Raw genomic sequence first — 23,941 nt, 5'->3', positions numbered from 1 at the left:
TGTTCAGGTGAATGCCTCCCAAAAGTTTTTGAATGCTAAATGTTGGGAGAGGGACAGTTTCAATGATGTCTTATTCTTCCATTTTTATAAAAATCTACTTTGCTGAGCTTCTGAGAAATATCTAGCAATACTACCAGTTCGCAGGAGAAATTTCTAGATTCACTCTGCAGTGTCTGTCAGTTTCAGTGTTATTTTTTACAGTTATACAAATACCTTAAAAAATACTCAATGAGGCAGTTTCCTCCAAATTCCTAGTTCCGGGCTTCACTTATGTCCAAAACACTTCCAAAATTCTTTTTGATCTATCCTCCTTGTTGATTGCTTTAATTGGCCTTTGCAAATGTCACATATAAAGATACCTTAAGAATGGTCTTTCAGTAAAAACAAAGCCGAAAGCAGAATAAAAAGAAAAAAAGAGAAAAGAAAAAAAAAAAAGAGTAGGCCGGGCACAGTAGCTCACACCTGTAATCCCAGCACTTTGGGAGGCTGAGGCGGGCAGATCATGAGGTCAGGATATTGAGACCATCCTGGCCACGGTGAAACACCGTCTCTACTAAAATACAAAAAATTAGCCGGGTGTGATGGTGCACACCTGTAGTCCCAGGTACTCAGGAGGCTGAGGCAGACGAATTGCTTGAATCTAGGAGACGGAGGCTGCAGTGAGCTGAGATCATGCCACTGCACTCCAGCCTGGCAAAAGAGCAAGACTCTGTCTCAAAAGAAAAAAAAAAAAAAAGAATGCAATGAATTCTGTAGCAAGCCAACTCAGAAAAAACAAATGCAACAACTTATTTGCTCTATTGGTTAAAGTCAGTGAGATGCTTTGTGAAGATCAACTGGGGAGGAAGGAAAACTACTCTAGTGTCAGGATGCTGCTGCTTATGAATTGGGAGACAGCCTGGAGCAACCCAGGACAGCTAGCATTAAACCTAGTTGTTATGAACTTTTTAAAAAAATGCCATAGTTTCTTGACTTATGGAACAAAGTGGAGTGAAAATCAAAGCTTGAGAATGGACTCTTCAAAATACTTTAGTTCATTAATTAAAGCCTACTGCTCGTGTATGCCTGGCAGGATGAAGTTAAGGCAACGATTTCAATTTGGAGTCAATTGCACTATGCAATACCTCCTACCCAATCACAGAGTCAATATTTAAAATTTTTCTTCCTTACCAAAGTCAGCTTTCTAAAAAAAAAAAAAAAAAAAGTTTTATCAATGGCAACTACCTGTCTCAAACAGTAGCAGACCCCTGCATTTTAGTTTTCTGCAAAAATCTTCAATGCTTCAATATTAGCAACAAACAAAAACTGTTCATAGTTTCAAACTGTTCAAAGAAAATGCCTATCCTCTTATTTTCTATCCACAGCAGGGTCCTAGTTCAGGCCCTCCTTTCTTTTACAGTAATTATTATATAATAACCTTGAAACCAGTCTAACACAATTCTCTGGATCTTTTCTACAATGCACCACTAGTATCTTTTTAAGTTATGTATGGTCGGCTGGGCACAATGGCTCACACCTGTAATCCCAGCACTTTGGGAGGCCGAGGCAGGTCGATCACCTGAGGTCAGGAGTTCGAGATCGGTCTGACCAATATGGTGAAACCCCATCTCTAAAAAAAAGAAAAAAGAAAAGAAAAAAAAAAGATATGTATGGTCTTTTGAAACTTCATTCAACCTTGCACAATCCCTCCAGCATTAGCATTTATCACATTTTGTTGTCATTATCTATTGACAAAAATCTCCTCCATTTTATCTTGATTTCCTAGTGGGCAGCCACTAATTCTTACTGGTCTTTGGTCTGCTGCATAGTCAGCACATAGCACTCTACAAAAGCACCTTTAGTTAATTATGAATCCAACTCTCACATTAGCTTTTAGATGGCCTAAGAATTCCCTCTTTGAACACCAGATATCAGTTTCCTTCTTAACTCAATATTCTTATGTGAAAATTTTACTGTAAATATTGATGAAAAACACCTGAATTTTTCTTTGAAGCTAGTGCACTGGAAAAATGCACTTCTAGTGACTTAAAGTGATCATATATAAACACCAATTGCCATATATATATGGTAATTGGTGTTTATATATATATATATATGTTAAGAGACAGGCTCTTACTCTGCACCCAGGCTAGAATGCAATGGTGGTATCATAGCTCACTGAGATTACAGGTGCAAGCCACAGCACCCAGCCCAATTATCATAATCCTTTTATAGCTTTGTCATTAGTAGCTACTAAAAGATGTGAGTTGCCTGCTCCAGTTCCTGTAGCTTTTAGGTTTTATCACCCATACCCACCAGCTTTTACATCAATTCTGCCTGGACCAATTCATCTCACACTTCAAAATTTTAAGATACCATAGACTAGAAAGCTAATATAATCAAGCTTGTTAGAAATATTTATATCAAAGGTTGATCATAATTACACACACTCAAAGTCCCAGTTACTCCAGAGGCAAGAAGATCCCTTGGGCTCAGGGATTTAAGACCAGCCTGAGCAACAGTGAGACCAGCTCTGGTTCTAATCAACACCAGAAAAAGATGCCATAGAAATAACACTATCATTTCAATTTGCACTCTTTTTTGTAGGGATAGGGTCTCACTGTACTGCCCGGGTTGGTCTCAAATTCCTGGCCTCAAGCAATCCTCCTGCCTTGGCCTCCCAAAGTGGTGGGGATTATAGGCATGAGCCAAGACGCCTGGCCTCAAATTTTAAAACTCAGCCTAGTTTAGTAAGAATTAAAACCCTCTCCACTTTAAGGGCTGGGCATCTGTAATACCAGGACTTTGAGAGGCTGAGGGCAGATCACCTGAGGTCAGGAGCTTGAGACCAGCCTGGCCAACATGATGAAACCCCGTCTCTACTAAAAATACAAAAAATTAGCTGGGTGTGGCGGTGCATGCCTGTAGTCCCAGCTATTTGGGAGGCTGAGGCAGAATTGCTTGACCCCAAGAGGCAGAGGTTGCAATGAGCTGAGACTGTGCCACTGCACTCCAGCCTGAGTGAGACTCCATCTTAAAAAAACAAACCAAAAGGCCAGGCGTGGTGGCTCACGCTTGTAATCCAAGCACTTTGGAGGCCAAGGTGGGCGGATCACCTGAGGTCGGGAGTTCAAGACCAGCCTGACCAACATGGTGAAACTGTCTTTTTTAAAAACAAACAAAAAAACCTCCCCATTTTAGTTTTCTTCTGTGACTCAGTCCAAATCAGTTATGAATCATATTATACATTTACTTAATAATCTTAAGGTATTTTAAATTACATCATGCTACATTTTTAGCAAGTCACATGCATAACATGCAATGTGATATGAAAATATTAAACATTTATGAAAAACATATTCAAAGTTGACAAGTAAATTTTTCTTTTTTTTTTTTTTTAAGATGGGGTTTCACCATGATGGCCAGGCTGGTCTTGAACTCCTGACCCCAGGTGATCCACTCACCTCGGCCTCCCAAAGTGCTAGGATTACAGGCGTGAGCCACCACACCCGGCCGTAAATTTTTCTTAAATAGCAAAATGTAGCTTTGTTCTAAAGCCCATCACGAAAGTCAGTAAATTTCATATTCAATCAAAAGTGCCCTCTGCTTTTCAAATGGTATATTATACACACTATACATTTAATAACATAGTGATAATGTAGATAAAATATTAAAAAATAGGCATCACAAGGATTTAGACAATTAAGGTAAGCTCAGAGTGACTTTTAATATGCCAATCCATGTTAATAAAACACAAGTCAAAGACAAGTGCAAACATGTTTTAGACCAAAATTAATGAGACAAACAATAGACAATTTTTTTTCAACATCTGTTAGCCAGTATTATTAGTCAAATGGCTAATCACAGATAAAATATATTTTGTGAAAAACTTGGAATGTCAGAAGTCATTCTGGCATTTCAAACAGCTATGTACAGTATCATCAAGATCAGTTTATATACACAAATAATTGAAGAGAAACCAGGCAAAACATTTAAAAACAGACTAACAATACAATCAAGTACAAAACTTGGGGGAAGACATTTTAAAAGAGTCAGGGAAGGACATTACCAGAAAAAGTTACAAAACCAGTAATTATTATTATACTACATTAATACAGCATTCCAAAGGGGGGTAAGGGTGCATTTTTCCAATGCACTAGCTTCAAAGTTCAATGGAAAAAAAAAAAGGCAAATAGCTGCTTTTCATCAAAACCAGCTATACATTTCACATAATTGTTTCGAAAAGAAAACCTATTCACAACAATGATTGTTTAATGCTACAAGTTTACAGCAAAGACAAAACTAAAATAGCAGCAAATTCACAAGGCAATACTTCCACAGAATTATCATCCCATGGTTCATGCAATGCCTACAAAGTGCTCCCAGTGGGATATACAAGTATAATTCACAATTTAAAAAAAAAAGAAATATAAGAGGGACACACAGGTACACTGAAGGCTGAGTAGTAATGAGTCTTTTAGCATGTCCCTTTTCAAAGGGAGAGTATGTATGTAATAAAGCCCTTGAGTACTTTTTACAGGTCACTACAGGGAAAGACCCCTTTTATTACAATGCAACAGCAAACTTTAAGCAGCACACCACCACAGTGGTTAACCCTGGAAAGGCTGGTGTAACATCCAACAGTGACACATCCTACAGAAGACAGACTGGTAAGATTAGATGAAAGCCTGACACAGCAATGGTCAAAATACAGCTTTCAACTGTAATTCACAATAAAAGTCCTAATCAGTAAAACTACTGACACCAGTTGAGAAAAGTAATTGCAAACTGAATTCTATCAGTGATTCCAACCTAGCTTCCTCTCGTCACAGTTTATAGGGGGAGATGGGAAATGAGTAGCTCAGTATATAGTAAGGCTGACAGAGCGGTTCATTTTCTTTCCAATAAGTCGAGATGTTCTATTACTCTGGGTGGTGGACCTAGTGGCCATCCGGTCAGTGAAGAGCGCTCTTTCCTCAGCTGCAGCTTTTGCCATCTGTGCTTTCTTGAGTTCTCTGGCATAAAAATAGAAAACAAGATAATAATCCTAGGAAGAGATCCTAAGAAGCTAAACACAAACTATATTATCAACTGGGATATATTTGCATGCCATCATTATTCCAAGATATAACTGAAGAAAAGAATATAACATGTAACTGAAGCTTCTGTTAAAACAACTTAAATTTATGAAATGATTTTATTTTGTGCTTTTTAAATTAAAATATCACATATACTTGGAAACAAGTAATAAAAATACTAGTAATGACTTTGGGTCTTATAAAATAATTTGAGCTGGGTATGGTGACTCACAACTGTAGTCTCAGCTACTCTGGAAGCTGAGGTTGGGGGATCACTTGAGCCTCAGAGTTCAATACTACAGTGAGCTATGATAGTGCCACTGTACTCCAGCCTGGGTGACAGAGCAAGACTCCATCTTTTTAAATAAATAATATAAATAATTTCCAGAAAAACCTATCCCCAGTAAAAAAATTAGAAATAATTTGAAATAAAATTCCAATTTATATTGTGAATCTATCCTTCCATAACAGAGACAAAAAGAAAACTTTATTTCCTAGTTGTAAGAACTATGATGGATATCAAACTAGTGGCCAGTAAACATTTTAATATACAATTTTTTAAAAAAAAATTAAGGTGGGGTTTCACCATGTTGGTCAGGCTGGTCTTGAACTCCCGACCTCAGGTGATCCACCCACCTTGGCCTCCAAAGTGCTTGGATTACAGGCGTGAGCCAGGCGTTAAATATTAAATCTTAATACTTAACGTAACCTTTCAAGTCAGTTTTATTAGGTGAAAATCAAAATGGTTGCAATACATCAGAAGAATTAGAAATATGATCTATGGTCACTTAATACTCTCCAGTATTCTCTTGTTTTTAATTTTTTTTTTTTTTTTAGACAAGAGCTCTGTTGCCAGGCTGGAGTGCAGTGATGTGATCTCCGCTCCCTGCAACCTCTGCCTCCCAGGTTCAAGCAATTCTCCTGCCTCAGCTTCCTGAGTAGCTGGGACTACAGGTGCGTGTCACCACGCCCAGCTAATTTTTGTATTTTTTTAGTAGAGACAAGGTTTTACTATATTGGCCAGGATGGTCTCAATATGTTGACCTCATGATCCACCCGCCTTGGCCTCCCAAAGTGCTGGGATTACAAGCTGGAGCCACCGTGCCCGGCCTCTTTTTTAAATTTTTGAAACAGTTTTGCTCTTGTTGCCCAGGCTGGAGCGCAATGGCGTGATCTAGGCTCACTGCAACCTCTGCCCCTCAGGTTCAAGCGATTCTCCTGCCTCAGCCTCCCGAGTAGCTGGGATTACAGGAGTGTGCCACCACACCCTGCTAATTTTGTATTTTTAGTAGAGACAAGTTTTCTCCATGTTGGTCAGGCTGGTCTTGAACTCCTGACCTCAGGTGATCTGCCTGCCTTTGCCTCCCAAAGTGCTGGGATTACAGATGTGAGCCACCACACCCGGCTGAATATTCTCTTAATAACCTTTACCACTGCAACCAGCTTTTCAAAACTATCAAGTCATTAAGTCAAATATGAGAATCTTCATTCAGCACATAAAGATTTAGACAGAAATTAAAAACATATATATGGGAATCATCTACTAACCAAATTGACATTAATTTCATAAAATAATAACAGAATGTTTCAAGGAAATATTAATTTTTGGTGAGTCTGGGAAGAAAAAATCAATATAGGCTCACTTAGCATTTACTATCATGTATAGATTGAAGACTATCACCACTTGCAAATATATGTTAGTCTCAAGATTTTTTTTTAAATAATTTTTTCTTTTTGGACACCACAAAGAGCATAGTCTCAACATTTTTAAAGTTCATAATATCAAACAAAGTTTAGAAACAACACAAATTTAATGTCAAATAATAATTTATGGCAGAAGTCCCCAAGCTTTCACTGTATAACATATCGAACTACTGGAGCTGGGTGAGGTGGCTCACGTCTATAATCCCAGCACTTTGGGAGGCCAAGGTAGGTGGATGGCTTGAGCCCAGGAATTCAAGACCAGCCTGGCCAACATAGCAAAACCCCATCTCTACAAAAAATATAAAAATTAGCTGAGCTTTGTGGCTAAGCTACTCAGAAGGTTGAGGTGGGAAGATAGCTTGAACCTGGGAGATGGAGGTTGCAATGAGCCATGATAGCACCAGTGCACTTCAGCCTGGCCACAATGAGACTGTGTCTCAAAATACAAAAAACTTGTTTTGCATAATGATAACACACACACACACACACACCCGCTCTAAAATCCTTTGTTGACACAAAGCTTAAATCATCTCTCATTAAAATTTGAGAACTAAAGAGAATGAGAAAGTAAAAAGAAAACAAAAACCCTCACTTACTTTTGTAAAAGTGAATTTTTGAACTTTTCAGCATTCAATTCTATGCGTAACTGTTCTGCACTCTTTCTAGAAGCGGATAGCAACACTGAATGTTTTACCAGTGCCATTGCTGAAGGTCTTCTCTCTGGATCTGGATGAATCATAACCTTAAAAAGAAAAGTAAAATTAAGGTAAAGACATGCTTTTAATAAAATATAGAACCATGTCAATAAAGAGCTTCATATATAAAATGCTCACTTTCAGCAACTCTGTAAATTCTTGGGAAAGCACTTGTGGTATCCGAGGTAATCTACCCTGTCTGATTTCATGCCATTGATCTCCATTTCTGGGAAGAGGTTCAGCACCAGCAGCACATACCACTGTGAGAGCAAGTGCAAAAATATCTGCTTTTGGTAGATGGGTATAATTCTGTAAAATTAAAAAAATATTTTTTTAAGTAATGTAAAACTGGTCAAAATAAAACAAGATTACACTTTGAAGATAATTTAGGTGAAAAACAGGACTAAATCAAAATGTCTAATGTCACATTCAAGTTTAGGACCTATTTAGAGAATAAATTTGGGGAGGTTTATTTTTTAAATTACAAAGTAATATACACTCTAAGGGGTAAAACGCAAACACATATATAAAAGTAAATGCCTCTTCTTTATCAACAGCCAAATTTAACTCTCAAAAGAAACCCCTCTACCTCTAGGGATTCATATGCAAACACAAAACACATAGAAACACACTGATTTAATTCCATCTTCTCTAATCAGAAGAGAAAAAAAAAAATACACTTGATAAGTTACAAATACACATATGCAAACATATATATACACATATTTACAAAGAGCATTGGGATCATATAATTACACTTTGTATTTTTCTTATTCTATTTTCATTCAAAATTTTTATCAAGAAATACTTTGTCACATTCTTGAAACTATGTGCCACACTAATAACTATGTGCCATTATTTACTTAATAATTCTCTTATTAGTAAACACTATTTACATTGTTTTCAACTTGTGTTTATATGTAAATATTTCTATAGGAAAAACTCCTGGAAGTGAAAATTATGAGTCAATGGGTACATGATTTTTAAATATTAATGCAATACTAATACTTTGATCTCCAAAAAGGATATGCCATTTAAAGTTCCACCACTGATGTATGAGAACATCTTTTTTTTTTTTTTTACCACAATTCCATTATAAATCTTTGTCTTCATGACTTTTTGCAAATGCCCTCAGCTCATGGTTTAGGTTTTATTTCTGTTCTACTGGTTAACTTAAAAGTTTAATACATCTGAATTTATATTCTTCTATCAACTGCTAAGTGTTACAAAGCAAACTTTAATTAAGGGAGAAAAATTACCTCCTGTAAAACTTCATTTGCAAGAAAACGACTATCACCCTCTTCAACTTGTGGACTGGAGATCCTTGTTACATGCCCAAGGTCACCTGGAAGTATTCAAAAAAATAGTCAGGAGCAAAAACAAAACAGCCTTCTCTTTATTTTAAGGTAATCTGGATATCTTTTTTTACCAATTTTAAATATAACTTTGTTGGATGCCCAGTCATCTTCATCTCCTTCTTCAGAGGCAGCATTTGGGATCGAGGTTCGAGATATGAAAATATTACCTGTCAAACAGTTAAGTATGTAAGCCAAACTAATAATAAAACCAGAGTTTATAAACAAAATCATACACCAAAATCATCCAGCATGCTTTTTAAAACGCCAATTCTCAAGTTCTATCCCAAACCCATGAAGAATAAGAATCTCACGAGACACAGACTAGGGTTATATTTTCTGGGATTTTTTGTTTGTTTGTTTGTTTGCTTTTTGTTTGAGACAGTCTTGCTCTGTCTCCTAAATTAGAGTGCAGTGGCATCATCTTGGCTCTCTGCAACAAGGTTTAAGCAATTCTTACTCAGCCTCCTGAGTAGCTGGGACGAGAGGCACATGCCACCATGTCTAGCTAACTTTTATTATATTTGGTAGAGATGGGGTTTCGCTACATTGGCCAGGCTGATCAAGCACCTGGCCTCAAGTGATCTCCCGCCACAGCCTCCCAAAGTACTGAGATTACAGGGATGAGCCACCACTCTGGGGCTCTGAGTATATATTTTCCAGCCTAGCTTTGATCCCTAAACACTTCAAAATGCATGAGGCCCTTGTCATCTGCACATTACTCTTCAGCAAAAAAAGGTAGTAACTGTAATTTGTGAAATTCTGCGGAAGCACAAATTTTAATGTAGTGCTATAAGGCTGGTGTGAGCAGAATGAGTCATTTAGCCAGTGAATCTGGCTGACAATATAGCATTCTAGCCTGCAATATACCTTTGTGATTCACTATTTCCTACTGTATACACATTATCTTTTTCTTCAAATTCAGGTAAGATCATGATTAACACGAGCTGTTAATGGCAGATTTTATTTATTTATTTATTTATTTATTTATATTTATTTATTTTAAAAAAGACGGCGTTTCACCATGTTGGTCAGGCTGGTCTTGAACTCCTGACCTCAGGTGATCCGCCCGGCTTGGCCTCCAAAGTGCTTGGATTACAAGGCATGAGCCACTACGCCCAGAGTGGCAGATTTAAATAGTTTTATCAGTACAGTACTGCCCAGGTATGGTGGCTCATGCCTGTAATCCCAGTGCTCTGAGAAGCTGAGGTAGGAAGATTGCCTAAGATTTGGAATTCGAGACAAGCCTGGGCAAGACAGTGAGACCCTGTCTCTACAAAAATAAAAATAGCTGGGAATGGTGGTGCATGCCTGTAGTCCCAACTACTTGGGAGGCTGAGGCAGGAGGTTTATTTGAGCCCTGGAATTCAAAGCTGCAGTGAGCTATGATTGCACCACTGCATTCCAGCCTGGGCAACTGAGAGACTATCTCTTTAAAAACTAAGGCCTGGGCCGGGAGCAGTGGCTCACACCTGTAATTTCAGCACTTTGGGAGGCCAAGGCGGGTGGATCACAAGGTCAAGAGATCAAGACCATCCTGGTCAACATGGTGAAACCCTGTCTCTACTAAAAATACAAAAAATCAGCTGGGCATGGTGGCGCGTGCCTGTAATCCCAGCTACTCAGGAGGCTGAGGCAGGAGAATTGCCTGAACCCAGGAGGTGGAGGTTGCGGTGAGCCGAGATTGCGCCATTGCACTCCAGCCTGGGTAACAAGAGCGAAACTCCGTCTCAAAAAAAAAAAAATACAAAAATTAGCCTGTGTGGTTACATGCACCTGTAATCCCAGCTACTCAGGAGGCTGAGGCAGGAGAATGGCTTGAATCCAGGAGGACAGAGGTTGTAGGGAGCTGAGATTGCACCACTGCACTTCAGCCTGGGCAACAGAGCAAGATTCTGTCTCAAATACACACACACACACACACACACACACACACACACACACACACACAAATATATAGCATAGAATTTATGTTGCATTTACTGGAGTAATCTATACAGTTTTACTTTATTTATAGGACAACTTATTTTGTAGTGGTATTTGTAAACTTGAAGATTTTTAAACTTCACATCCCTTAATATTTTCAACTTTTACACCTTATAAGGATCTATTATATTTGTCTAACACTTTATATAAGAGATGAGTGAGTACAGTCATTCCTTGCAAATTCACATTTACTGCCTTAAGTCCAAATATACTTCTTTTGAAAATAAAAGTTAATGACTTAACATACACATAAGAAATTCTAGCATACAACTCACAAAGTTGTACAAAATGACTTCTCACAAATCAACACATTTCCAAAGATTAATAAAAACCTCATTAAGTTCATCTAGCCTAAAATGCTTAACTTGAATCCATATCCCTTAGTTATAACTTCCAATTTATAGGAAATACAGAAAAAGGAACAAGCTAAATGATACACAAGAAGCAACTAGTCAAATCCAGAAAAAGGGATAGCTTGAAAGATAAGTATCATTTTTTACAAAGTAGGGGATGGGTTCTGAAAAAGAAAAATTGATATAACCATATGCAATGCATGATCCTTAAGTACATATTAATTTGAACAAATCAACTATTAAGGACTTGAGTCAACTGGGGAAAATTTTAATATGGTCTGGCCTAGTGGAGAATGGGGCTTTAAACACAGATTTTTAGTGCCCTCATTAGTATCCCACAGCAGTTCCTATAAGATGCAGCAAAAATTTTTGGCTTTTAATAAAAATGAATTTATCTAGACATGGTGGCACATGCCTGTAGTCCCAGCTACTGGGAAAAATCAGGTGGGATGATTGTTTGAGCACGGAATCAGTAGGTTGCAGTGAGCAGAGATGGCGCCACTGCATTCCGGCCTGGGCAAGAGTGAAACGCAGTCTCAAAAAAAAAAAACGTTTATCATCTCAAATTTTGGGGGTTAACAAGGGAAAAGGTAAACAGAAATCATCAAACAATATTGGTAAGTTGATCCAAGGCCTTTTAAAACAATGAGAAAACATAAGATATATGTTTTCAATATTGTCATAATAAAGTAATTTATTCTCTATAACCCCAAAGAACACAGGTCAAAAGATCTGCAATACTTACTAGGTTTTATATCCATGTGAACCAAAGACATTGAATGAATATACTTCAAACCCCGGCCAACTTGCAAAAGGAGATCCTTCAACTCTGCTTCTTTAAAGTAACTCATGATTCTGTAGTTTTCACTTATAGCATCAGCTAAACTTCCACCTAACAAAGATAGAAAATATTATCATTTTCTTCTGTCTTCTTTCTTCTGTCTTTACTGAATGAGTCTCAACCAACCAACCTCAGCCAAGAAAGTGTTATTTTATAGGACATTCTCCCTTCAACCTGCTTGTGAAATCAAAATTTTACTGTTTTTTCAATAGGTAATATATTTGCATGGGTACAAAATAAAATGTAGTCTCTTTCACTCATACACCTCAGCAACCCACCTCTTTCATTCCCCGAGTAAAGCAACATTATCAGGTTTTTTCTTCTTTTTTAATTTATAAGAGACAGGGTCTATTTATGTTGCCCAGCTGGAATGCGATGGCTATTCACAGGCTTGATCCCACTACTTATCAGCTCAGGAGTTTTGACCTGTTCTGTTTCTGACCTAGGCCATTTTACCTCTTATTAGGCGACCTGGTGGTGCTCCACTACACTCCAGAGAGGTCACCATACTGATGCTGAACTTAGATCGGCATAGTGCACTACAGCCTAGAATTCCCAAACCCAAGTCATCTTCCTGCTTCAGTCTCCCAAGCGGCTGGGACTACAGGCATTGCCACCATGCCCAGGTCAGTTCTATGTATTCTTTTCAACTTTTTGCATAAGTAACAGCATATGGTTCATTATCTTTTTTTTTTTTTTAAATAGAGACAGGGTTTCACCATGTGGGCCAGGCTGGTCTTGAGCTCCTGACCTCAGATAATCCGCTCACCTCGGCCTCCCAAAGTGCTAGAATTACACATGTGAGCCACCGGGCCTGATCATGTTCATTATCTTAATGATCATTCTATACCAATATACAAAGACAACCCATTTCTTCTTCTCTCTATAGAATTCCATTGTATAATTGAATGGTAATGTATTTATCAGTCCCCCAATTCCTGGACATTTTAAAACTATTTCCAAGCCTTTGCTATTATATACTATGGCCTAATAAATAACCTTGTACATTGGTTATTTCACACACATTTAGTATATCACCTAGAAGTCAAATTGCTGGGTTAAAGGATATGCACATTTGTAATATATGGAGATTGTGTTTTACACACACACTCTTCTCCATAGAGAAGGCTGTATCAGTTTATATGCTCATTTTCAACGTACGAGAATACCTGGTTCTCCATACCCTTGACAATACTTAAAAGTCAGTATTGCCGGGTGCAGTGGCGCACACCTGTAATCCCAGCACTTTGGGAAGGCGAGGCGGGTGGATCACAAGGTCAGAAGTTCAAGACCAGCCTGGCCAACATGTTGAAACCCTGTCTCTTAAAAAAGTAAAAAATAAAATAAATGTCAGTATTTTAGTACAGTTTTATTTTATACTACTCTTACTATGAATCATACCATAACCTGCTTTTATAGAATTAATTAAACCAGTTAATTTGTTTATATCTTTTTTTTTTTTTTTTTTGAGACGGAGTTTCGCTCTTGTTACCCAGGCTGGAGTGCAATGGCGCGATCTCGGCTCACCGCAACCTCCGCCTCCTGGGTTCAGGCAATTCTCCTGCCTCAGCCTCCTGAGTAGCTGGGATTACAGACACGTGCCACCATGCCCAGCTAAGTTTTTGTAGTTTTTAGTAGAGACGGGGTTTCACCATGTTGACCAGGATGGTCTCGATCTCTTGACCTCGTGATCCACCCGCCTCGGCCTCCCAAAGTGCTGGGATTACAGGCTTGAGCCACCGCGCCCGGCCCTCTTTTTTTTTTTTTAAAAGATGGGGTTTCACCATATTGGTCAGACTGGTCTTGAACTCCTGACCTCAGGTGATCTGCCCACCTCAGCCTCCCAAAGGGCTGGGATTTCAGGCGTGAGCCACCACGCCTGGCTATCTTTTTTAATTTTTAAAGTTTGGGCAGGGTGGCTCATGACTGTAATCCCAGCACTTTGGGAGGCCAAGGTGGGCGGATCACCTGAGGTCAGGAGTTCAAGATCAGCCTGAGCAACATGGAGAAACCCTGTCTCTACTAAAAATACAAAATTAGCCAGGCATGGTGGCACACGCTGTGGTCCCAGCTACTCGGGAGGCTGAGGCAGGAGAATCGCTTGAACCAGGGAGGCAGAGGTTGTGGTGAGCTGAGATTGTGCCATTACACTCAAGCCTGGGCAGCAAGAGTGAAACCCATCTCCAAAAAAACAAAACAAAACAAAACAAACAAAAAAAAACTTTTAAAAGTTTATATTTTATCTCAAAGGCAATGAAGAATTGTTTTAAAAATCTTCTGTTGGCCGGGCGTGGTAGCTCATGCCTGTAATCCTAGCACTTTGGGAAGCTGCGGTAGGCAGATTGCCTGAGCTCAGGAGTTTAAGACCAGCAACACGGTGAAACCTCATCTCTACTAAAATACAAAAAAAAATTAGCCAGGCGTGGCAGCATGCACCTATAGTCCCATCTACTCAGGAGGCAGGAGAATTGCTTGAACTCTCTCTGAAGGCAGAGGTCGCAGTGAGTCAAGATCTCGCCACTGCACTCCAGCCTGGGTGACAGAGCAAGATTCCATCTCTCTAAAAAAAAAGAAAAAACTTCTGTTTAAGGCTTAGGAATAAAAAAATCAGAGCTGGGTAATATAATTAGGCAGGTCAATGATGTATTAGTCAGAAAAGGAGGTCCTACAATTTAAATAAGACTGAATAACAAGGTTAAATGGGTTTTTAAAATAAAAATAAATTACATAGGCCGGGCGCGGTGGCTCAAGCCTGTAATCCCAGCACTTTGGGAGGCCGAGGCAGGTGGATCACGAGGTCAAGAGATCGAGACCATCCTGGTCAACATGGTGAAACCCCGTCTCTACTAAAAATACAAAAAATTAGCTGGGCATGATGGTGCATGCCTGTAATCCCAGCTACTCAGGAGGCTGAGGCAGGAGAATTGCCTGAACCCAGGAGGCGGAGGTTGCGGTGAGCCGAGATCGCGCCATTGCACTCCAGCCTGGGTAACATGAGTGAAACTCCGTCTCAAAAAAAATAATAAAAAATAAATAAATAAATTACATATCTCAGTATCTTATTCTTGAATATACATTCTCCTTACTTGTACAAATCTTGAACTGGAGGGGAAAAAGAGGGCTCTAGAAGGGAGCAGACCAATAACGCTGTCACACAAGACAGGCTAAGTCCTAGATCAAATTTGCTAAGAAAAAATATGGCTGCCGGGCGCGGTGGCTCAAGCCTGTAATCCCAGCACTTTGGGAGGCTGAGGCGGGTGGATCACGAGGTCAAGAGATCGAGACCATCCTGGTCAATATGGTGAAACCCCGTCTCTACTAAAACTACAAAAAATTAGCTGGGCATGGTGGCGCATGCCTGTAGTCCCAGCTACTCAGGAGGCTGAGGCAGGAGAATTGCTTGAACCCAGGAGGCGGAGGTTGCAGTGAGCCGAGATCGTGCCATTGCACTCCAGCCTGGGTAACAAGAGCGAAACTCCATCTCCAAAAAAAAAAAAAGAAAAAATATGGCTAATTCTCTTTTTAGCAGGTCCAGCAACCACAGATGTGCCAATTTCTTCTCTTATTGCTAGAAGGACAAGAACGGTGAGAAAAACAAAACAAGTTCTGACATTTCCGGTTCTCTTTCCCTATCCATCAGCATTTTTCTACACTTGTTTATACAGGTTAATTCCAATCTATCACCAAACCAAGATAAAAGGTTTATAATGCAAATGAGTAAGATAATAAGGAAATTAAATCACAATAAAGGCAATAGGTTACTCATGTACAAATAAATGATAACACAATCCTTTTCCTGGGAAACTGGAAAAGATGTGAAGATAAGTCCTATTAGTATATTCAAAGCTTAATGTGGAAAGAGGAATAGTGGACACAGGAATTAAAAGAGATCACAAATGCATCCAGGCAGTCTTATTTTCTTTTATCTAAGTAGGACAAACAGCCACACAAAGAGGCAGTCCTGTTTCATGAAGGTCTATTTTTCTTCAAGTGTTTTATATTGTTTTAAAATAACTTATTTTCAATAGATTATTTTACTATCTAACATTATCACAGGACAATGTTTTTGTAATCTGAGAGGGTAGCAAGACTACTCACTCTTCCCTATCTCTCAGACCCAGTTGAGTTTTCTCAAAATCATCTGATTTACACAACCATATATTGGTAGGTTGCTACATTATTTGTCATTCCTGGACTACTACTGAACTATTCTGTTAAGAGAACTATTCACATCAATAAGGTGAGAGAGAAAGAAGGAAACGGAAAAGAGATGGTGTCTAGCAAATACGGAATGGAGATGACATTACAGTCAAGTTGTTGTAGGTTAAATGCAATTCCTGAAAAATGAAGGCTAAAAATAAGGTCATGGGAGATACATAAATATTTTGATGGTATGAATACAAACATTTCAAGAGCTGTGTGAAAAAAACTAGCAGCAATGCTGTATACTAGACACTCAAGTTCTTTCAAGTATGGAGAACTAATAAAATAACTTAATCAGGTTTGAGCAATGGATCTTTTACTTCTGTTTTGTTCACTGTTTTTAAATATGGGGAATCTGAATCTATACCCACACCACTTATTTATTTACAAGTTATGAGATAACTGGTCTTATTTAAGGAATAATGAGAATCAACAAAAATAAACCTTTGTTATATCCTTTCAAGTGTTCACTAAACTCTAAATTCTCCTTATGCACAGAAGACATACGGAAATAGAAACAATCTATAGATATTTTTCATTTCAGACTGGTAATGTGCTAATGTCGTAACAAGGTTTAAGGGAGGCACACTTCACACTTGAGTATGAAAACCCAATCATCATGCTTATAAACTACAAAAATGTTGAGAAATAATCTATTACATATAAAGATTTGGTGTATAATAATGAAAGACGTCCATAAGAATCAGAATTCTGACCAGGACTTTGGTAAAGGTTTTTAAGGAAAAAGGAGAGACGTAAATCAGCCCTTGAAGGACTTACAGAAACTGAAAGCTACACAGAGACATCCAAAGTTGAATCTATACATGCCTGTTTTGTTTCCTGCTTGAGGGAGAGAAGGAAGAGAAGACAACTAGAGAACTAAAAGAATGTAACATAATAAACTGTTAGTGGATCCTGGTGGTAGACTAGGTTGGATAGATGGGAGCAGGACTATAGAATGCTTAAACAAACAGCTGATCAATGAAGTCAACATTAGATCAGTCAACATTATATCAATGAAGACTGGCCGACAAACATCAGTTTTAGCAGCACACCAAATAAAATGGAAATAAAAGAGTAGACACAGGAAGAATCCATTCAACGTTAACATTTCTTTCTTTCTTTCTTTTTAGAGAAATGTTAAGTTAAACCTAACATGACATAACTACTACATGCCCCATACACTATGCTAGGTACTAAAGTCACCAAAATATATGTGGCAAGGCCATTGTCTTCTCAAGAAGTTCAGCTGGAGTGACAAGCACATAATAGTATTTAAAGTTCTACTACTGAGGTATGTACAAGGTGCTTCAGAAGGGACAAGGTTTTTAATCTTGTACTTGAAATTTATGTTAGGCTTCTAATATTTAAATTTATAAAAGATTGAAGTGACAGAAATGAAGCAAGATTTTAGATGATATTTCCTCTATGTTCATTTTCTCAAGCTCACAAGAGAACCACTTATCACTCACCATTACAATATTCATTCTGTATAAGCATATGATCATCTTCTGCCCATGCAGAGAAATATCGAACTACATGAGAATGCTGTCCAAGAACTGCATGAGCATATACTTCTCTCAAAGCGTTCTGCCTAGGAGAAAATTGAGATTTGGTAAATAGAATGGTAAATAGTTTTAATTCAAGCTTAAATTGAATTAATTTATCTGAAACTTCATACAATAAACTTGACTTTTGTATGTATTGTTATGCTAAAAAGCAACTTGCTTAAGAGAGAAGGGGTTTGGACTGGTATGAGATTTTTCGAAAGGAGGATTTCATTAAAGATTTATCATAAAGAAGAAATGTTATTTGCCCTAGGACTCAGGTAGGTATAAACTCCATTTTACTGTGAATTCATGGAGGCTGACTAGAAATAAGAAATTTAGGCTGGGTGCGGTGGCTCAAGCCTGTAATCCCAGCACTTTGGGAGGCCGAGGCGGGTGGATCACGAGGTCAAGAGATCGAGACCATCCTGGTCAACATGGTGAAACCCCGTCTCTACTAAAAATACAAAAACATTAGCTGGGCATGGTGGTGCGTGCCTGTAATCCCAGCTACTCAGGAGGCTGAGGCAGGAGAATTGCCTGAACCCGAGAGGCGGAGGTTGCGGTGAGCCGAGATCGCGCCATTGCACTCCAGCCTGGGTAACATGAGTGAAACTCCATCTCAAAAAAAAAAAAAAAGAAATTTAAGTTGGGTTCCAAAATCTGGTATCATTCAACAAGTCCATTAAGAACTGATAGTACAGCCGGGCGCGGTGGCTCAAGCCTGTAATCCCAGCACTTTGGGAGGCCGAGGCGGGTGGATCACGAGGTCAAGAGATCGAGACCATCCTGGTCAACATGGTGAAACTCCGTCTCTACTAAAAATACAAAAAATTAGCTGGGCATGGTGGTGTGTGCCTGTAGTCCCAGCTACTCAGGAGGCTGAGGCAGGAGAATTGCCTGAACCCAGGAGGCGGAGGTTGCGGTGAGCCAAGATCGCGCCATTGCACTCCAGCCTGGGTAACAAGAGCGAAACTCCGTCTCAAAAAAAAAAAAAAAAGAACTGATATTACAAAGTGAAAAGGACCTGATTAAATCATTACAACTTCTCAAAAGTGAGAGACAGAATTCAGTGTTTGATTACCTAAAACCTCATGTTAGTAAAACCATAGGGGACAAAAGAGCAAAAGACAAATGTTTAATACATACTCATCAACAGAGCCAGCCAGTGGCTTTTTTGATCGCTTAATGGCATAAATGCATCCATCCAGCCTCTTCACACACTTAAATACAGAACCAAATTCTCCAGAGCCAATCTTCTCTAGCTCATGAAATTCTGTTGTATACCGGGACTTCATATTGCTTTCAGTAATTGTAATTCTCTGTAATAAAAAGCATTTCCATATATATATATATAAAATACAAAAATGATTATTTTTATCTATGGTGATAGGACTATGTGTGAAATTTAGAAACCATTCTACCTTATGTTTTAATGCTTAACATGTTCATAGCATACTTTAAGTGGTAGAAAAGTAAATTTAAAAAAAGAAAAAGAAATTAAAAAGCTATTTACCTTAGCAGGTCTTGTTTCATCTTCAAGCTCATAATCACTGGCTTCCATGTCTTCACCACAGGAACTGAAAAAAACATGTATTTTTCTATCAAATCTGACAGATACATCCATGCCATTAAATAGAAACTAAATTTGGTAAGTATACCAAGCCAATCTTAGGTTATTTAGAGAACCACACTGTTAAATAAATGACTTACTCATTCCAGTATGTTCTCTTTCTACGACGACACTGTCCTGAGGAATATAGCAACACAGAATCCGGAGTAAAAGGATTAATATTCACTTGAGGAGTCTGTCGCACATCAAATTCCTTTTTTCCTGATTTTTCTGTATCCATGAAGAGAGAACTACCCCGGAGTTTAACAGAGCTGGAATCAATTCCTCGAGCTTTGGAGAGCAAACTCTAGGGAAGAAAAAAGACAATTTTTAGGATCTAAGTCCTATAGTCAGCCTTCTCAGCCTAACCTTCAACGAGCTTTTCACAAGGCTGAATGCCTAGGTCAAAGCAACACACAAGCCTTTGTTAAGAGTTCAAGCAAAATAAACTGTGGCTAATTTAGGAAGCCTGAAGCTGGATATTAATTGCCTTTTCTGGAAAAAAAATAGGCAAGTAAAATCTGTCTCTAACCCTAAAAAGAATATGAATGCTACCTAAAACTAATTTCATTCTAGTGGCTAAAAGTTAACAAATTCTTTCAACCCATCCAAAAATAGAAAGCAGCCTGAGAGCCCCATAAAAGCTCCCCTCCCCCATCTCAATAGGGCTTTGATAGCCAACTTCGCCGGACTCCTCCCCTCACTTCCAGAGGGAGTTTACCTTGAACAAGTTGGCCAAGAAACAGTAAAGCTCAAAAGCACACAGATTCTTGAGGCTGCTGACAAACAGTACATTGAAAACAAAACAAACTCACTTAAAAGGTACATTTTCCATATTAATCTTACAAATGCGAGACTTGTCTTACTCTGGAAATACCTTTATTTCCTTTAAAGGTATTTAAAATCTGCTGTTTTAAAAGTGGTAATCTGGCTCACGTCTATAATCCAAGCACTTTAGAGGCCAAGGCGGGCGGATCACCTGAGGTCAGGAGTTCAAGATCAACCTGACCAACATGATGAAACCCCGTCTTTATAAAAAAAAATAATAATAATAACAATAATAAAAAAGAAGTGGTAATCTGCACAGTACTGGAAGGCCATTCAAAACACAGGTGGTAAACACCTCTTTCTTTAAGATACCTTATCAACAGTAGGATGTGCCTAATCACACTGAGGCCGACCAAACTTTGGGCACGGCAAACCCAATGATGTAAACAAACGCTAAGCCAAGGCCGTGTCCAGAAAGAGGCTTTAGTGCTACCTTGACTTATGGATGCCTCTGTGGGACTGTAAATGCTTGGAAGGCCAGCCAGCCTTTACTCCCAAGTACAAGCGCAGTTTCTCCCTGCACGCCCCAGGCTTCCCCCGCCCCATCAACGCCACACATATCAGTGCAGGACTTTTTTTTTTTTTTTTAAACCGAACTCCTTCTGCCCGCGCCGCCCAAATTACAGGCCCGATCACCGCGTTTAAAAGGCACCATATGGTTCGGGAGTGTCAGGTGGCCGGGCCAGCACCCTCCATCATACTCGCAAACCGCGTTTTTGGTGCCGCATTCGGGACTGACATGCTCCGTGCGGCCGGGACTCAAGAGGCGGCAAATCCTCGGCCACCTGGACGGGCCGATCGGCCCCTTTGTAAGATGAAGAAGTTCCAGACGAGGCCCATTGTTCAGTTACATAATCTCAACGGACAACCTCGGGGCCGGGCCAAAAACAAGGGCTGCCAACTTTGGGGGGCGGCGCAGGAAAGCGACCGGGGGTGCGGCCGGCTGCTTATGTAACCGAACCCGAGCAGCGGCGCACTGGGCTCCGGCACCGCGGCCTTTTTAAAAGGCTGGGCCGGCGCGGGGCTGGCAGGGCCCCGGCCGCTGTGTGCCCGCGCCCGCCGCGCTCACCTTGGGCGTGTGCGGGGTGTCGAAGAGCCGCAGCTTGCGGAAGGTCTTGTGCGGCGGGGTGCCGGGGTGGTCGGGCCGCGGCGAGCAGGGACCCTGGCGCGCCCCGCAGCTCCGCGGCGACGCATCCCCCGGGCCGCCGCAGAGCACAGGCGAGAACGAGTTGCCCAGGAAGTAGGGGGCCGCCGGCGACTTGACCGGCGACGAGGAGCCGAAACCCTCCTCCTCCCACGAGTCGCCCTCCGCCCCGCCGCCCGCCTCGTCCGCGCCGCGGCAGGCGCCGGGCAGCAGCAGGTCCTCCTCCAGCTCGCAGGGGCTCCCTGGGGCCGGTCCGGGCGAGCGGCGGCGCTCGGGCCCAGGCTCCATGGGGCTCCGCGCAGGCGGCAGCGGCGAGTCGGGCTCCTGAAAGGCCGAGTCCTCCCCGGTGCTGTGGCCGCTGCCCTCCTCCTCCTCCTCTTCCTCTTCTTCCTCAAAGTCGCTGCAGGGCGAGAAGATCAGCTTCTGCCGCAAGGTGCAGGCGGCCCCGGCGCGGCGGGGCGGCGGCGGCTGCTGCCGGCTCAGGAAGCTCATCGTGGCCCTGGGGCCGGGGCCGAGGACTGGAGAGCGGAGGCCCGCGGGGTCCAGGACACTGCGGGACAGGGGGCGGGTCCGCCACGTGCAGCTGGGCGAGCCCAGTCGCGGCGTTTCTTCGCGGCGGGTAGCCGCGGCTCCCGGGCACTCGGGCTGCGGGCGGTGGCGGTGGCGGTGGCGGCGACAGCGGCGCGGACTGTCCGGCTGAGGAGGGGCGGCCTGAGCACCGAAGCTGAGGTCTCCTCAGGTCCAGTCTCAGGTTCGGGCTCCGCGGCTTCCCGCGACCGTTAACCACGTGAGTTCCCAGTCCACCAATCCCCGTCCAGCTCCGGGTTTGAAAAAAAAAAAGAGGGCGCGACGTAGCCCGCGGGGGAAGGACCAGCTACGCTATTTTGGCGCGAACCCGCTGGCTCCGCCCCCGGTTCCGCGCCGGCCTGGCCTGGGCGGGCCGTGGCGCTCTGGGCCTATGAACGAGCCCAGGCGGCTGGGAACCCGGCCCGGCGCCGCCTGAACACCTCCAGGACAAGACTGGGTACGGGACCCGAGGTGGCCTTCTGGGAGGAGCAAAAGAGCTGGACTCGCCGAAGCTAACATGAACGCCGGCCTGGACGCGGCCCTCTCGCTGCTCCTCAGTGCCGGGGGATCTGAAGAGGGCCAGGCGCCCGGGCAGCGTCTCCGGGTCTCTGCGAGCTGGGAAGAGCCAGGGACCGAATGGCCTTCGGCCGCTTTCTCCGGAAACCACTTCTTGCCCCTTGCCCCTTGGGGCAGACCACTGGGGCGGACCACTGGGGCGCAGTGGGCGTGGCAGTGGGCAGCCCAGGTTCCCGGGTCGAGGTCTGAGCCGGAAATGGTGGCTCAGGCCTCAGGACCTTTCTGAACTGTGGGAGCCGATGTACTTAGGCCGGACACTAGCTGGGAGGCGGCCTCTGAGCCCCAGTATTTCCCCTGGGTGGGTGGCTGTTAGGGGCGGGTGTCTCCACAGCGAGAGAGCTCTCCCTAGCCAGGGTCCACCTTTGCAGCCGACCTTGTCCGCGGCCAAAATAAACAGCAGCACAGTTGCCCACCACGAAACCAGCACAGGGCCTTAGTGTTTACATTTGTTTGCCAGCACGTGGGCATGCGTTGGCAAAACCGATTGGCCCGGCTCGCTGCAAACTTAAATGCAATTTAAAAAAAATTTCTCTAGTGCTCCGTTAAACCGATTTAATCCGTTTATTGATCCACATACAAGTTTCTTGCAGTTTTCCTTTTTTTTTTTCTGAGACAGAGTCTCGCTATGTCACCGAGGCTGCAGTGCCGTGGCACGATCTCGGCTCACTGCAACCTGCAACCTCCCCGCCTTCAGGGTTCAGCTGCGTGTAGCTGGGATTGCAGGCATCTGCCACCACACCTGGCCAATTTTTGTATTTTTAGTAGAGTGGGGGATTTGCCATGTTGGCCAGGCTGGTCTTGAACTCCTGACCTCAAGCGATCCGCCTGCCTCGGCCTCCCGAAGTGCTGGGATTACAGACATAAGCCACCGCACCTGGCCTCTTCAGTTTTTCCGTTGTAAGTAACCCCGCGGCACATATATTCCTCGTTCTCCGTGGGTTTTTGGTGGTTTTTTTTTTTTTTTTTTTTTTTTTTTTTGCCGCTCTCTGTCACGCAGGCTGGAGTGCAGTGGTGCGACCTCAGGTGATCTGCCTGCCTCCGCCTCCCAAAGTGCTAGGCGTGAGCCACTGTGCCCGGCCTTTTAAAAATGTTCTTTTGGCTACATCCCTGGAGTAAGAATTGCTGAGTCAAAGGATATAAACTGGCAAACTGCCCTCCAGAAACACAATTTACATTCTCACTAGCAGTGGATTAGGGCACACGCTGTGAATTCTGGACATCAATTGTTATTTAATGTTTGTTGATGTGTTTTTGTTGTTTTGATTCATATTGTTGGACAGTTGTCATGGGTTTAATGATGATTTACATTTATTTCTACTGCCTATTTTTCTTATTGTTAGCACTTTATGGATGTTAACACCTTGTCATATATGTTGTTCTAATGCTTTTCAAAGGCTAAATAAACTCAAGCTGATTTTTTCATGAAAACACACGGTAGTATTTAACACGTCAAATCAGGAATTTTCTAAGATC

At 41.7% G+C, this 23,941-nt stretch overlaps 1 protein-coding gene and 1 non-coding gene across 4 annotated transcripts; both read right to left on the bottom strand.

The window, feature by feature from the left end:
• Nucleotides 1-3,680: 3,680 nt before the first annotated feature.
• WEE1 (WEE1 G2 checkpoint kinase) lies at nt 3,681-22,060 on the bottom strand. 3 transcript variants are annotated; one of them, XM_032240715.1, is made up of 11 exons: nt 21,251-22,060; nt 19,455-19,660; nt 19,258-19,321; nt 18,891-19,063; nt 17,667-17,788; nt 11,896-12,042; nt 8,886-8,981; nt 8,716-8,801; nt 7,595-7,765; nt 7,358-7,503; nt 3,681-4,994 (listed from the first exon to the last, which is right to left on the bottom strand). In XM_032240715.1, the coding sequence occupies exons 1-11, from the start codon at nt 21,815-21,817 to the stop codon at nt 4,841-4,843; spliced, it is 1,932 nt and encodes a 643-aa protein (XP_032096606.1). In that variant the 5' UTR covers nt 21,818-22,060; the 3' UTR covers nt 3,681-4,840. The 3 variants fall into 3 exon arrangements, with proteins under 3 accessions (XP_032096606.1, XP_032096608.1, XP_032096607.1); XM_032240717.1 differs by lacking the exon at nt 21,251-22,060 and adding an exon at nt 20,921-21,006 and having other exon boundaries at nt 4,656-4,994; XM_032240716.1 differs by lacking the exon at nt 21,251-22,060 and adding an exon at nt 20,615-20,797 and having other exon boundaries at nt 4,656-4,994.
• On the bottom strand, nt 16,733-16,836 carry LOC116525400. The gene has a single exon (XR_004257681.1). It is a non-coding gene; the product is annotated as a small nucleolar RNA U13 (small nucleolar RNA).
• Nucleotides 22,061-23,941: the final 1,881 nt, after the last annotated feature.

This window comes from Sapajus apella, unplaced genomic scaffold (genome assembly GCF_009761245.1).
Source record: "Sapajus apella isolate SASKATOON/1434 unplaced genomic scaffold, GSC_monkey_1.0 scaffold47, whole genome shotgun sequence".
Taxonomy (NCBI): domain Eukaryota; kingdom Metazoa; phylum Chordata; class Mammalia; order Primates; family Cebidae; genus Sapajus; species Sapajus apella.
This window is presented reverse-complemented; position numbering and strand designations above follow the sequence as displayed.

What these genes read in the sequence shown, in the direction of transcription:
- WEE1 (XM_032240715.1), bottom strand. Translation starts at nt 21,817, where the DNA reads ATGAGCTTCCTGAGCCGGCAGCAGCCGCCGCCGCCCCGCCGCGCCGGG. An exon ending in ACAGAATGAATATTGTAATG is followed by an intron (nt 12,043 to 17,666) that starts GTGAGTGATAAG and finishes TATCTTTGTTAG; the next exon opens with GTGGAAGTTTAGCTGATGCT. An exon ending in TCACATGGATATAAAACCTA is followed by an intron (nt 8,982 to 11,895) that starts GTAAGTATTGCA and finishes ACTGTTTGACAG; the next exon opens with GTAATATTTTCATATCTCGA.